Source organism: Bison bison, unplaced genomic scaffold (assembly GCF_000754665.1).
Source record: "Bison bison bison isolate TAMUID 2011002044 unplaced genomic scaffold, Bison_UMD1.0 scf7180017864236, whole genome shotgun sequence".
Classification (NCBI taxonomy): domain Eukaryota; kingdom Metazoa; phylum Chordata; class Mammalia; order Artiodactyla; family Bovidae; genus Bison; species Bison bison.
Genome location: NW_011494808.1, coordinates 4,349,613 through 4,365,359, shown reverse-complemented (window position 1 = coordinate 4,365,359; position 15,747 = coordinate 4,349,613). Strand labels below are relative to the sequence as shown.

At 38.9% G+C, this 15,747-nt stretch overlaps 1 protein-coding gene across 7 annotated transcripts in view; it reads right to left on the bottom strand.

Moving 5' to 3' along the window:
• The window catches only part of PSD3 (pleckstrin and Sec7 domain containing 3), a 492,335-nt gene that overhangs the window by 209,030 nt on the left and 267,558 nt on the right, over positions 1–15,747 (bottom strand). For all 7 annotated transcript variants that reach the window (XM_010846409.1, XM_010846403.1, XM_010846406.1 and 4 more), the window contains one exon: positions 12,218–12,307. In XM_010846409.1, coding sequence (XP_010844711.1) covers positions 12,218–12,307 — 90 coding nt within the window. The remainder of the gene's footprint in view (positions 1–12,217; positions 12,308–15,747) is intronic.

The window sequence follows — 15,747 nt, the reverse complement described above, 5'->3', positions numbered from 1 at the left end:
TTAATTTCATGGCTGCAGTCACCATCTGCAGTGATTTTGGAGCCCAAGAAAATAAAATCTGTCACTGTTCCATCGTTCCCCCATCTATTTGCCAGGAAGTAATGGGACTGGTTGCCATGATCTTAGTTTTTTGAATGTTGAGTTTTAGGCCAACATTTTTTAGTCTCCCATAACTAAACACAAGTAGTGTGATTTTAAGTATTTCCTTATCTGAATAATCATGGGTCCAATACTTGTTTTCTCTACCAAATTTTGAGCTCCAAGAGGGTGTGGCCTGTGTCTGTCTTATTAAGGGCTACACACATGAATCCAGCACAGAGATGCACATTGGGGCCTCTATGAATGACCAAAGTGCACAGGGGAAAGAAAGAAACCCTTTCTCCTAAGTTGTTTTTATTTTAATTAAAACAAACTACAAGTTTCCACTCTGGGAGAGTCCTAGGTCTACAGCTCTCAATACTGGGGGGAAATAAAGATCCTTCTGAAAATCTGATTAAAACTATGGATCTCCCCCCTCAAAAAAAAAAAAAAAACCAGACCAAAACAGACAGATATATGTACACATCCACACACATTCAGAATTCTGTACATATCAAGTCGGTCACGTGGTGCTCACACAGTCAGAAGTCGTAGCACTTGGGTTTTATATGAAACTGCAATCAGTTCTTCCACCAATATTTGTTGAATATCCAGTTTGTCCTGGAACAACACTATGTATAATGGCAGGAGTCTCTGCCGAAGAATAGGGGCTGGGGGGGCGGGGGTGGTCACATCCTAGTGACCAGCAATAGCTAACCCAAAGTCAGACAACTCTTTTTAAAGATGACTTATTTGCCCAAGTCTACAACATATGCCCAACAAACTGGAACACAGATAACCCTTCAAGGTAATACTTCGGGTGTAAGAGATTTACCTTTGAATTGCATTTCTGTAAGTGAAAGAAAAAGAGGGAAAGAAGAGTAACAATCTATCCATGCTGCCTTCTCACGGAATAAATGCTTCTAGCATTAGGGGATCTCGTGGGGAAATGACCTGCCCCGGAAGACGGGACTACCATCTATGGTGGCTTCCTCAAAGGGCAGCGTGTCTGAGGCACAAAAATGACGCTGCTGTCTGTGGGAAGTGTGAAGAGAAGGGTAAATGTTAGAACAGCTAAAGCAAACAAAAACTTTAAAACAGCAACAATAAAAATCCAACGTTGACAGAGAATGGAGTTCAAGAATGTCTTCTGGTAGAGAAATGAATTATTCTATATTAATGGATTTTCTGATTGAAGTTAGTTTTTTCAAATGGCAAAATCTTTATAAAACAGTTGCTGGCAATCTTCCCAAATCCATTTCACACTCCTGGTCTCCTTAATCAAACTAAGTAAACATGATGTAATGTTTCAGATGACTCACTCAGCCCATGCATTACTCCGCCGTGCTACAGCGCACTCTGAGAAGTTGCTGACTACCCACGGGGGCCTGCCCCTCACCAAAGCAACTCCAGCTGCTCCAGGCAGAGACCCAGGGCTTTTGGGGTTTCCTCTTTCTCTTCGCCTCATTATCAAGTCACTACCTGGTATGGTCCATTTACCTGACTGATAGCACTCCCTGCAAGGCATCCTTCTAGTTCCTGGCTAAACTGGGAAAACAACTGTTTCTTCAAAATAAGCTCAATTTAAAATTTAAATAGCAACCTGAATATTTCTGTTTTCTTAACTTTGTTTCAGGAAAGGTGAGCTAGCTTGGAGATGAGCAGTGGGAGGTGCCCAGGTCCAGACCCCTACTTTCAGGCAGCTTTCTATAAAAAGGCATCCACATGGCCATTGGCTTGGAAAAGCCAGGGAGGAAGATGAGGCCAACATTTCAAAGTAACAATTTTGGTTTTTATTATAATAGACCACAAATGAGGGTCTGAGTAAAATTTGTGTGTTACACAGACTCCACAACACCCATTTATTCTGGCCATTCAGAGTTATTTTAAATTTTTTGCATTTTCAACTTTTGGGTCTTGAAGCATCAATACAACCACAAGTCAAACTTTTCCTTTGTGATTTTTTTTTTTTTTTGTACAGCTACAAATGCCTTTAAATTAAAATCCGTGTCTCTGCGTTGAGGATGGACTATCCACTGTGATACTTTATTAGCCACTGACTTGCAGGCTTGTTAAAAGAAATCCATCATTGCCATTCCCGTCTGGCACATCATAAGCAAAGGGGGACAGTTTAAATCCACAATGTGACCCCTGACATTCACGTCAATACCGCAGGCCATACCCAAGTGACAGGAGCATCAACCCTGGTGGACTGTATCATGAACTTTAAAAACCCTCCAAACATATGAACATTCTAACCTCTGTGGATGCATCTGAATATGAAATTCTGTAGCACTTCTTCATGATCAAATTAAAATGAACTCTATGTGGGAATCATTAATATTCCATTACAGGACCCATAATGATTACTACCTCCCCTCTCTCCTACTCAAACCCTTCTCTTTTTTTTTTTTGGTTAAAAATCTATTTGTACTCTTTAAGCAGCATCTGTTCTGTCAGAATGTTCTAACAGACTTCTTTGTGATAGATTTTTTCCTAAAGCATGAACATGACATGTAGACCTTCAGCTATTTCCAAGTATTCCCTTTCTCATCGTCACCGTCTTCATTCAAGGTTGGAACCAGACAAGAAGCAGCAGCTCTGTCTGCCCAGGCCAGCACCTGACCGGAAGCAACAGCCTGCATCCGGATCTCCACAGGGAAAGCGGAGCAGAAACACCACGAACCTTGTATCACAACTCAGCTTGGTGCATTTTACTGAACAAAGCTGCATCCCATATTTTAAGCCAAAATGTTTCAAGCTTCTCTCTTTAAAAGCTCGCGAAGGCAGCTTTTCTCTGGAAAGGCTCGCCTGCTTCTACCAGGATAAGCACTCGAGCCGGTTTCCTCCATAGAGACTGTTGCTATCAGGTCTCCAGGACCTTCTCTTGAAGAGAGCTCACCTACTCCAGGCAACAGTTGATGCTCTTTTTTTAGCTACACTTAAATACCACCCCTCAGTTCCTATTTTCAACTGCAGACTCCAAATATAACTCAGATCAAGTATTTTTGAGAATTCACTTCAGGCTTTTCATTTATAAAAAATGCCGACTTTTTTCAGACTGTGGCCCGTTTCTTCCTCTCACATAATTCTCTAGGAGTAATCCTTTGAGGACACTAACAAAACAGAGGTTAATTTTCTTGGACACTTCTTTATCTAAGCCAATAAATACATCAGAAAAGTTAAAACTTGAGAGATGCAATTTGAATTTACAAAGAAAAAAATGATATTAAGAACACTCCCAATACTTAGACTGAAAGGATCCATAAAGATCATGTATAGTTTTTATCCAGCTTACTCTTTGCCACAAAATATTTTGTGCAAAAGAAATCGCTCATGAGTTAGTTTGAGCCCAATAGAAAAAACAGAGGAAGCAGTTCTGGTCCTGGTAGAGAGCGGGACACGGCAAGGGGGCACCAGATACTGTCGGCTTTAGGAGCCTGAACTAAAAACCTGAAAATCATGGGAATGGCCCACATACCTCATTTTACAAACCAAGAAACCATAACTGAGGCACCGTCACTTGTCGTTAGCAGCGAGAGGGCAGGCGTGGAACCCAGGACCCCAACACTGGGATGCACTCTCCAGTCCTCACGGTCACTCTGGGAGGAAGGCGTCACCACCCACGTTCCAACCCACGTTACACACGTGGCCTGCACAGCGGCGCAGAGCGACCCCAAGATCAAGCCTTAGCTTGGAAGAAGCAGTCAGCGTGCTCCCACTTTTTAGCACTCTTCCATTTCAAGCAGTTTAGAACCCAGGTGATATAGGAAGGGACAGTGGGGCAATTTGGAAAATAATTTAGCAACAGAAAAGCTAGTATCTCAAAACAATGTGAAATCGTTCTGTTATTAACTGTCACCAGCCACGCCCAAGCCGTCGTCCCTTCCCAAATACACAATTGCAACCATTTCTTCACCGTCTCATTTCCATTATAACTTCCTTCCAAAAAATTCTCCACAGACCCCAGAGTAATAATAATAACCCTTTTAAATGGACTCATTGACTCTCTAGCTTTCCAACTCTTTAAAATAATTCCCACTGCCTTTTTCTTAAAACCACAGTTTTCACCGCTGCTATGCAATTGCAGCTGAGCTTAACAATCATTATATTCACTGCTGGGAAGAGTAATCAAAGAGTAGTAAAGTCTGAAAGAGTATGAAAACTTCATTAAACTCATTATTACATGATGCTTAAATCTCTGGCTGAATGCAGAGAAATGGAACTTCCTTTTCACTGGAAGTTTTAGTGAAATAACTGTAGATTCACATGCAGTGGCTAAGACAGTAAAGGATCCTCTTACAATGTGGGCGTCCTGGGTTTGATCCCTGTGTTGGGAAGATACCCTGAAGAAGGAAATGGGAACCCACTGCAGTATTCTTGCCTGGGAGAATCTCACTGGCAGAGGAGCCTGGCAGGCTACAGTCCATGAGGTTGCAAAAAGTCGGACATGACTGAGCGACTAACACCTGACACATGCAGTTATATTAATAGGAGATTTTTTAAATACATTTTACCAAGGTTCCTCCAATGGTAACTTTTGCAAAACTACAGCATATCATAGTACTTTACAACCACAACACTGACTTTGAAAACCCTCACCAGATTTCTCCACTTACACTTGTCCTCATTTGATAATACTGGAAGCAGAGATGAAAGAAGAGAGAGCAAAATGGGGGAGAGATGTTTTCTAAGGTCAGCCTTTTCGTAGAAAGAAAAGAGGAGCAACTGTCAGCGTTAAATTTTTAATCTCCTCCCTGGTTGAAAGCGTCAAATTAGATAGGTCAATGGTACCCTGAAAGCTGAGTTAGCTTTGCTCTCTTTTTAAGAAAAAGCTTACAACTCTTGTTGTCACTTTGTGCAAAAGGGCACTTTTCAGAGTTCAAGTTTTTAACAAATTGCTTGAATCTTTAATGGCTGGGTTGTTGTGTTTTGTTTTTGGTTTTTTGTTGTTGTTGTTGTTTTTTTTTTTGCTTACCCCTATATACAACTGTGATTGATTAAAAACCTAATGGTTATAGGTTACCATTAACCATAGGTTAATGGTTGCCTGCATAGCATAATTCTTATATTTCCTAATTATTGTTTCTTTCCTTTTACAAGATATATTAATCTTTATTTAAAATGTATTTTTTTGTTGTCAATCTTTTAGATCTGTTTATTTATATGTTACCCTCCTAGCTAATTTCTCCATCATTTTCACAGGTTACTGCTGCCTAAGAATACCAAATATAAAAATTATGTTTGAAATAAAACATACAATGTTTTCAGCTGACTACATATGTTAAGTAATAGATACAGGTAATATGCATTTTCAGAAACTTCTTTAAATTCCAAAGTCTGGTTCACATCTAAATTCTGATTTGGGGGAAAGCAAGGGAAAACACACACATCTGAATAAGAACATTCACTGGGATTCGACTTAATAGAATATGTAACAATTTTTTTAATTTCTAAAAAAATTTGTGTACAACTTTTGAGGTCACTTTCCATTTACAGCTATTACCAAATATTGGCTGTATCCCCTGTGCTGTATAAACCTTCCTGAGTCTTCCTTAAACCCAACTGTGTGTGCCTCCCACTCCCCACCCACACTGCGGCCCTCCCCCAACTAGTAACCATTTGTTTGTTGCCTGAATCTGTGAATCTCCTTCTTTTGTGCTTTTTCAGTCCTTTGTTGTATTTTATTTTTAGATTCTACATGTAAGTGATATCATACAGTGTTTGGATTTGTCTCTCTGATTTTATTCACTTATAGTCCATTCCTGTTGCTGCAAATGGCAAAATTTCATTCTTTCTATGGCGGAGTAGTATTCCATGATATTCTTTATCCAGTCATCTGCTGATGGACACTTAAGTTGCTTCCCTATCTTGGCCATTGTAAATAATGCTTCTGTGAACAATGATGTGCATATATCTTTTCAAATCACTGTTTTTTGGATTGTATACTCAGGAGCGAATGTACTAGGTTATATGGTTCTAGTTTTTATTTTTTGAGAAACCTCCAGACTGTTTTCCACAGTGGCTGCACCAATTTACATTCCCACCAACAGTGTACAGATTTCCTTTTTCTCCACATAATTGCCAAAAATTGCTATTTGTGTCATTTTTGATGACGGCCATCCTGACAGGTGTGAGGTGATGGCTCACTGTGGCTTTGCTCTGCATTTCCCTGATGATTTATGATACTGAGCATCTCTTCATGAGTCTATTGGCCATCTGCATATCCACTTTAGAAATATAGCTATTTAGGTCTTCCATCCATTTTCTAATCAGGTTGTTAGTTTTTTTGATATTGAGTTGTATTAGCTGTCTATAAAGGTTGGATATCAACCCCTATTGGTCATATCATTTGCAAATATTTTCACCCATTTAGTAGACTATCTTCTCATTTTCTCAATGGTTTTGCTATGCAAAAGTTTTTAAGTTTAAAGGTTTCATTTGTTTATTTTTACTTTTATTTCCTTTACTTTAGGAGATAGATCCAAAAAAAAAAATATTGCTACGATTTATGTCAAAGAGTGTTCCGTCCAGGTTTTCCTCTAGGAGTTTTACAGTATCCAGTCTTACATTTAAGCCTTTAATCCATTTTATTTTTGTGTATGGCGTTAGAGAATGTTCTGATTTCATTCTTTTACATATAGCTGTCCAGTTTTCTGGACAAGGATTTTTCAGTTATTTGCAAATCAATCAAAGTGATATACCACATTAACAAACTAATGAATAAAAACCATATGATCATCCCAATAGATGCAGAAAAAGATTCTGATAAAATTTAATGTCCATTTCTGATAAAAACTCTTCAGAAAATGGGCATAGTGAAAATATATCTCAACATAATAAAGGTCATACCATATATGACAAATTCACAGCTAACATCATACACACGAGTGAAAAGCTGAAAGCATTTCCTCTAAGATCAGGAAAAAGACAAAAGATGCACACTATCACCACTTTTATTCAACATAGTTTTGGAAGTCCCAGCCATAGCAGTTAGACAAGACAACATAGTTTTGGAAGTCCCAGCCATAGCAGTTAGACAAGAAAAAAAATAAATAAAAGGAATCCAAATAGGAAAAGAGCAGGCAAAACTGTCACTCTTTGCAGATGACATGAAGTGACACTTTAGTTTTGTTGCGGAAGCCTCACTATACATATAAAAGACACCATCGCCACCTAAAGACACCACAAGAAAACTACCAGAGCTCACCAATGAGTTCAGTACAGCTGCAGGATACAAAACTAATACATAGAAATCTGCTGCATTTCTACACACTAACAACAAAAGATCAGAAAGAGAAATTAAGGAAACAATCCCTTGGAGAAGAAAATGGCAGCCTACTCCAGTCTTCTGTGTGGAAGAGATTCATTCCCAGGATAACAGTCTAGAATCTACAAAAGCTGACCAATAAACCCATGAGCCTTCTGACCCAGAGCTCTCCATCTGGAGAACACATAGAGTAGGGAGACACCCAGCAATATTTCTTCTTTCCCAGGGTTTGTAGTCACTTCAAACAATTCACATCTCCATTAATATCCCAGGATTTTCTTGGGATCTTTAAAGAAGATCAGAACTAATTTGCTTCTTCAACGTTTCTTCTGATCTCAGGACCAGTTTAAGACCAAATTCTCCTTAGTCCCTGCACTCTTGCAGCATCAAAGACCCAAACCAAAGATAAGATATAAAAATGCAGCAAGATGGATGAGGCACTGTTGCTTAACAAGGTTAAAAGGGCAGAAAATATAGGGTTAACCAAGGTTCATTGTCAGATGCCTGTACAATGTCAAGACAGGCATCACTGCACAAATGCCTTCTGTGAAGGACTTCAATGGCCATTCTTTGGAACCAGCAAGTCTTTAGATAGCAAAGAAGCCACAAATGATGAGGATTAAAATCTTACCACAATAGGAGAAAATGCTCAAGGTCAAAGTCACAGATGGTCCCTTCTAAAAACAAAATGATGGGTGTGTTTAGGCTGGAAAGGATGGGGGACAGAAGTCCTGTCTATTGACACTAATCCCACTCTGCCCAGGATGTGTTAAGATACCTTGAGTCCAAATGCTCGCAGGAAGGGGTGGAGTCCTTGTCCAGCCCACTTTGACATAGGTAAAGAATAAAACAATACTAAAAAGTTATAATGACTTTCCTGGTGGCTCAGAGGGTGAAACTGTCTACCTATAATGTGGGATACCCGGGTTCAATCCCTGGGTCAGGAAGACCCTCTGGAGAAGGAAATGGCAACCCACTCCGGTACTCTTGCCTGGAAAATCCCATGGACGGAGGAGCCTGGTGGGCGACAGTCCATGGGGTTGCAAAGAGTTGGACATGACTGAGCGACTTCACTTTAAAAAGTTATAATAGCTAACACATACTAGAACTGTGAAGTCTTTGGATATATTAACTTATTAAAACAACTAGATGAGGTAGGTGTTAATAAAGCCTCCCATTTCATAGATGAGGCAATCAGGAGACAAAGTTTAAGTGAATTTGCTCATAACCCCTCAGCTAATCAGACAGGGGAGCTGAGATTGGAACCGTCAGCAGAGTTCCCCAGACAATAGTCATAATCCTCATGTATCATGTCTGTCAGGAACTTCATCCTCCAACCCAGAGCTGGCCCGCATCTCACATTCTCCTCTCCTTCTGTTTGAGTCCTAAGAGCTTTATCACTTATTAGAATCTTAGGGATGTCCTATTAAGTCATCAGAACTAAAAGCAGATCTTCCCTCTTCCCCTTTCTTCCACCTCACCCCCAGTGATGCCTGAAGGCACTGGGATTGGCACACCCAGTGGAGCCATGGACACATCAGATGGTCTGGCAGAGTTTGGTCTTGATTTAGTGAGGAAATAGGCAGGAGGGAGAGAGAGAGAGAAAGAAAAAAGGAAAGACAGAAGGAAAGGGAGAGAGAGAGAGAAAAGAAGGAGAGAGAGAAGGAAGGAAGAAAGAGCATTAATGTTTATGGAGAAGAAAGGGGACATGAGTTGAAGTGGAATATCAACCTAAATCAAAATCAGTCTCCTACTAAAACTGTACCAATATTTTAAATGGAGGCTTATCTCAAATAGCACGTCCTCCCAACCAGATTTCAAGTTTAAAGAACCTAAATAATATTCTATCACCAGTTGTCTTTTGGTACCCAACTTCTTCCATTTTATACCATAGATATCTGTTACTTATCATCATTTAAGCAACTTATTGGGGAAAACTCTTATTTGCACAAAGGACTCATACACTCATGTGTCTGTTTAGGTCATTTGAGTAAATAGCAGGGAAATAGCAGTAAATTGTAAAGTGTGAAAAAGGGCTCAGTATACCATTATCTATCCTTTTCATGTAATCTTAAGGCAAATTTACAGCTAAATATTAACTCAAGTCTCTGAATTATAGGCTTGAAACAAGTCCCTCATGGTGCATACCTTTAAGTATGTTAAGGTCTATTTTTTATTATCATTCCTACTAACAACAAGCAGAATTCATCTTATATTTTTATTTTAATATGGAATAACTGTCTATTTAAGGGAGAAAGGACCCTCCATCTTTTTCAGTAGTCTGTGGTCTCTGAGACCAGGGGCCCATTTGGTTCTGATATGTTCTCCAAGTCCACACCTGAACACAGAGTGGGTCTTCAATAAATATTCCTGACTATGCAACTACCCTGAACAACAGATATGGGTCAGAATGTTACTTCTGGTCCAAAAAGAAAATCCAAATGCTACTTTAAGATTTCCAAAGAAATCTTAAAAGTAATAAGGTCAATATGTAGCAATAACCATTTATCAGTTCCGTCCATATAACTTTAAACGGCTCACCTCATAAATTAAACTGAATGGAGTACATGCCTGTAATTTTTAAGTTGGGAAAGGGGTGGCAGAAGAGAGAAAGGAGTTATCTAGAACCTGTAAGATGATACCAAATGTGTGTGTGTTTATCTGGACATATGTATCTATCTGTGTGGCATGTACGTAATACTGCCCCCCAAAGGCCTATTCATATCCCACCCAATAATTTATCTCAGGAGAGAGAGAGAGAGAGAGAGTGTTTTGGTGGGCGGGGAGGAGAGAAAGAAAGATAAGAAAGAGACTAAGAGAAAACAAAAGAGAAAGTCAAAGGCAGAATTAAAAAGAAACTGAGAGGAAGAGAAAGGGAGGCAGAGGGAGAGAGGAAAGAAGGAAAAGCCATTAAGAGGGCTGGTCAGAGAGAAGAGTAAAATGAAACAAACAGTTTGAAGAAAATCTTTTCTTGCTGGAATCTGCAGTACAATCCAGATTCCTACTGAAACAGAAAGCCCTCCTCTTGGGTTGGTGAGTGGCTGAGGTTTATTACAAAAGGAAATCAATATTTTACTTGACAATTTCCATGTAAATGCCACTGTCATTTTTGGCATCATTTCATTGTCAACTTCCCACAGTAAATAAAAACCAGCATAACACTTATTTTTCCCCCTGAGATTTTTAAGCATGATCTCAATTGTACGACTGCAACAAATCATCCAGCAAATTCTTGGCAGAGTACATCAAAGCACACATGCTTACCCAAGATGAATGGTGGCCACTGGACTGCATTTGGTTTGGAAAGCTCCCTCAAACATGCTCCAAAGCTGCCCACTAATCAACCCATAGTCATGCATGTTACCACAGCCTACCACAAAAGTCTAAAAGCTTACTATAAAAATTCTACCTGTCAGTTTTCATTTCTGGCGTAACTTGATAAAGGCCTCACAAAGCCTCTCCTAGAAAGAGAGTTACATTCCATGCTAACACCACTAGAACGAGAAAAGGCCTGTTTCCATGTGTCTACCGTCTGCCTTCCATGGATGTACAGAGTACATCAAGTCCCAATCCACCATCTTTTACTTCCCATTCCCATTTGGAATTGTAGCTTCAGAAATGGCAGCATTTGTTCCATAGAGAAAGGACTTAAAAAACACCTTCCTTATATAGTAAGCTGAAGATACATTTCCTCTTGCTTTTTTCATAATATAATTTTTTAATGAGCTGCAATTAAAGCCAGTCAAACTCAGAATCTCGTAATACCATTTTTACACCTTTTTTCATTTTTCAGAGTATATATGTCTCTCTAAATCTGGCAGAACTCAATTCTATATATTATGTAGTTTAAAAGTCATAGAAAACATAAGGACTTATCTTTCTACTCATACATTTCCATATTATACCATGATTCAAAATGTGCTGCCCTTCTTAGCAAATTCAGTCAAAGGAACTGATGTCAAAAGAAATATACATGTGTACAAAGTTTTTAAAAAGAAAATCAGAATCAAACAGAAATCTGTAAAAATCACATTCTCAACACACACATCTTATCCTGAACTTCAAAAATAGCCACATCCATTATCAATCTCTATATTTTGTATTTGAGTCAAATGCATATCTCATGTATACTGCTGCAGGATGTTATGAATTCCAAAGTTGATTAGAGGGAAAACACACTAACTGTTGTCAATAATAAAGCTCAGTGCAAGTAACTCAGGCATTCCACAATTACTCAGATTTTAATTTAATGTCTTTCCAAAGACGGCCTGAGTGGATTTCTGAGGACTGAACAGTCAGAACTGCTTCCTTTATTGTCTGACAAATGCTCTTTTGTTTCCATAGTGAATATACCATGGTGATCTTTCTCAAGTTCTGACAGTCACATAAATTAAAAAATGCCCACTAGTTGTAGCACGAATTATTCAAAATCTACTGATTATCTCAGTATTATAAATTATAATGTGGACTTCTAGGAATTATTAATTGAAGGGTAGTTTTCAGTCTGACATGTCAAGGACAATGTCCAACAGAAACCTCACCAGAAAAACTAAAAAAAAAACAACAACAAAAGACTTTAGTGATCTTAGCCTATTTTACATTAAAAAGTAAGTAGAAAATATAAACATATTTTAAATACCAGTATTTCAAGGTAGGGCATTAAGAGATACAAACTACTAAGTATAAAAAAATAAGTTACAAGAATATATTGTACAGCAAAGAGAATATAGTCAAAGTTTATAATAACTTCAAATGAAGTATAATCTATAAAAATTTTGAATTATTATGTTATATACCTGAAACTAACATAATATTTTAAATCAACTCTACTTCAGTAAGTAAATACATAAATACCATTTCAATGCTTACTTTCAGTAGATCCTTGGAGAAATCACCACCTTCATCTACCCCTTGGAGGTTTGCGATGAACTCTTGGCAGGTCATCTTCTTTCCAATATTCTGGAACAGAGGCAAATAACACATCACGATGACACAGGTGGAATTAAGATTATTTCTTGAAAATGTGATCAAACAAAATAAGATTGATTTGGTTTTTCAAAACCAGACACAAACACCCCAATATATGTGTGTGTATATATATACCTACAAGTTTATATGCATATGAAAAAAACAGATGGCTTATTATGCTTTGAAAACTGTCATTAAATATGAATAGCAAAATTATGTCAAGGTTTTATTTTAGCCTAAGAAAAAATCTGAAAAACCTTTGCTACATTTATGAAAAGAATATATAATGTAGTTTTTACAGGAAAAGCATGAATAAAATGATATTTCTTAGCTGAACTCTGATGGCTATTTATTTGCTTCTTTATTTGTATTTCCTACCTATTGCCAAGAATGATGAAGGACCTGAGATTTCAGGCTGCTACTTCAAGCTAAGAACTTAGCCTATCACAGGCCGCCGAATGCAGTCAGAACAGGACCGCAGGAATTTATCACAACGGAAGTGGCCGGGACCCCAGCGCTTTCTTGCTCCACTTCCCTGAGTCCCAGTACTCAGAGCACCTTGAGTGGGGCCAGCTGACTCCTGCACACACAGGAGAAGTGCTGAGGTTTGGGAACCTGAATCCTCGCAATGGGACAGTTAAGCATATCTACCCCTTGGCTGTAAAGAGAGAAACCAGCTTGTATCTTTCAAGGCCATACACAAATCTAACCACTGCTCTGGGAATCACTAAGTCACTTTTCCAATGCTGCTCACCACAGAAATAATATTGAAAAGACAGACCAGAACAAAGGCAACCAAACTTCAGTTTACAAAATGTAAGAAAAGCAAGAGATCCTTGGAGAACTGTTTCCAAGCTCGTTCTCAACTTAAGGATAATAAGTTTAACCAAAGATGATCTCATTAATAAACAAAAACTAGAAAATGTGAGGGCTTCCCTTATAGCTCAGATGGCAAAGAATCCACCTGCAATGCAGGAGACCTGGGTTCAATCTCTGCGTGAGGAAGATTCCCCTGGAGGAGGGCATGGCAACCCACTCCAATGTCCTTGCCTGAAGAATCACCATGGACAGAGGAGCCTGGCAGGCTGCAGTACATGGGGTCTCGAAGAGTTGGACATGACTGAGCGACTAAACACACAGAAAATGTGAACTGTAAAAAGAGAAGAGATGCAAATATGCTGAGAAAACTAATAAAATTGCTATGACACAGAATTGCCTCCAGTGCCAGCTCCAACTGGCTAATAAAAGTTGCCAGTTGTGAAGGATTCTGAGGTTGAGTCTGGACTCCCACAGAAACCCATGCCGTGAGCAGGGACGCAGAACAAAGTGCAGAGACTGGGGCTCTGGCAAATGTGGTCCAAGTGAACATGAAGTGCGCCCACACGGCGCGGCCCTGCACAGGACACACGGGCAGATGCAGCACGTGCTCTGCAGCTGTATTCTATTCAGAGAAGACCAAGAGCAGGGTAGGACAGCAGTCTGCAAGTTGGTGCAGAATGTTCTGGAGACAGACTTTAAAAGGAATGCAAAACCAGAGACAGTTTCAAGGGAGTATTTATACAGAACTTAAAAAATACACGTCTGCCTGAGAACAGAGTCACCTGTGTGTCTTCAAAGTCATCGCTTCTCACTTCCTTTTCCACAACTGCCTTTCTGCCTTAAAACATGAAACAATCTGTCCAGTGCTTGCTAATTAATTATAACTTTTGTTTGAAACCCTACCTCTTCCATCAGGAAAGACAGCATAGATAGTCACACTTAGAGGAAAGACTGCATAAATGTTTTAACAATGAGAACTGGCTTTGCCAATTAATGTATCTGGTAGATATTTCCTATAACTTAAATACATTGCAGCTGTAGTCCCAAGTTTTGGTGGAAATTTATTTAAAGCACAGAAAGGAACCTTAATGGAAAATACTGTTTCCTAACGTTATATTGAAAAAGACAATAGCTCAATTTTCCCTTATCAAGTGTATCGGATCAAACAGGGTGCCACCTAAGCTAAAAACTAGCAAGTACAATCAATAGTCATTTTGATATGACTTGGCAAGTCCTTTCTGGGATATGATTCAAGGATTTGAGAAAATGAATGAATAATGACTACGTAAAAAATTCTTTTCCAAGTTAGGTGGTTTCAATTCTTTGCTTTTAACAAAATTAAAAGAGGACATAATTTAATCATCACTTAAGAACAAAAATGTTTTTTTAATATGTGATTTGATAACATTGGGGCACTCTTTCTGCCCCCTTCTGATGTCTGTGTCAGAAGCTTTCTCTATCCCTTTTATACTTTAATAGAACTTTATTACACAAAAGCTCTGAGCGATCAAGCCTCGTCACTGGCCCCGGATTGAATTCTTCTCCTCTGGAGGCCAAGAATCTTGGCGTCTTTTATGGTTCAGCAGCAGCCTTTCATCTTGGGGGTTCATCCGGGATCCTTCAGGACAAGGCAAGGATGCTTGGAGCTCTAGTTCCTTGTTCTCCTAGCAAACATGTTTTCTGCTGTACTTTACTAACTCTACAGTGTGCTTGTGTGAATGAATGAAACGTCCTGTGTGAAGCAAATAAGGAGCCCTGCTCTGCAGTTCCGCGGTGACCTCATACGGCTCACAGCAGAAACCTGTCGGGGGTTTATACCGACCTGTCAGCGGACTTCCCTGGTGGTTCAGATGGTAAAGCGTCTGCCTACCATGCGGGAGGCCCGGGTTCTAATCCCTGGGTCAGGAAGATCTCCTGTAGAAGGAAAGGGCAACCCACTCCAGTATTCTTGACTGGAAAATCCCACGGACGGAGGAGCCTGGTAGGCTACAGTCCATGGGCTCACAAAGAGTCGGACACGACTGAGTGACTTCACTTTCACTTGATGACATTATCTGTTTTTAATCCTTGCAATGTTAATAATGATAAAACTTGTTTTCGAATGCTTTATATTGAAACACCTGAGTCTTTTGGCAATAAGAAACTGAAACTTTCATCTCAATTTATGCAATTTTTGTTAAAATAAGTATCAAATAAAACAATATCAAGACTCCCAAATATAAAAACATGTTATACAAACAAAAATAAAACTATGGAAAAGTAGACAAATTACAAATACCAGGAGCAAAACAAGAAGATTTTAAAAAATATGCCAGTAAGTTATATGTAAGTGTCAATATGTCAGTTATATAAGTGTCAACTTACTACAACTTTTAAAAAAACACCAGCTTTATCAAAATATAATTCATGTAACATTCATTCTTGTGAACTATACAATTCAGTAATTCTTAGTATATCGTTAAAGCAGTATGGCCATCATCAGTCTAAACTGAGAACATTTTTATCACCCCAAAAAGCCGCTCCACATCCATTAGCCATCACTCTTAGATCTCTCTTCCACCTCACTACCCATTCTCTTGAACACCAATAATAAACTTCTTATTTACTAAGCC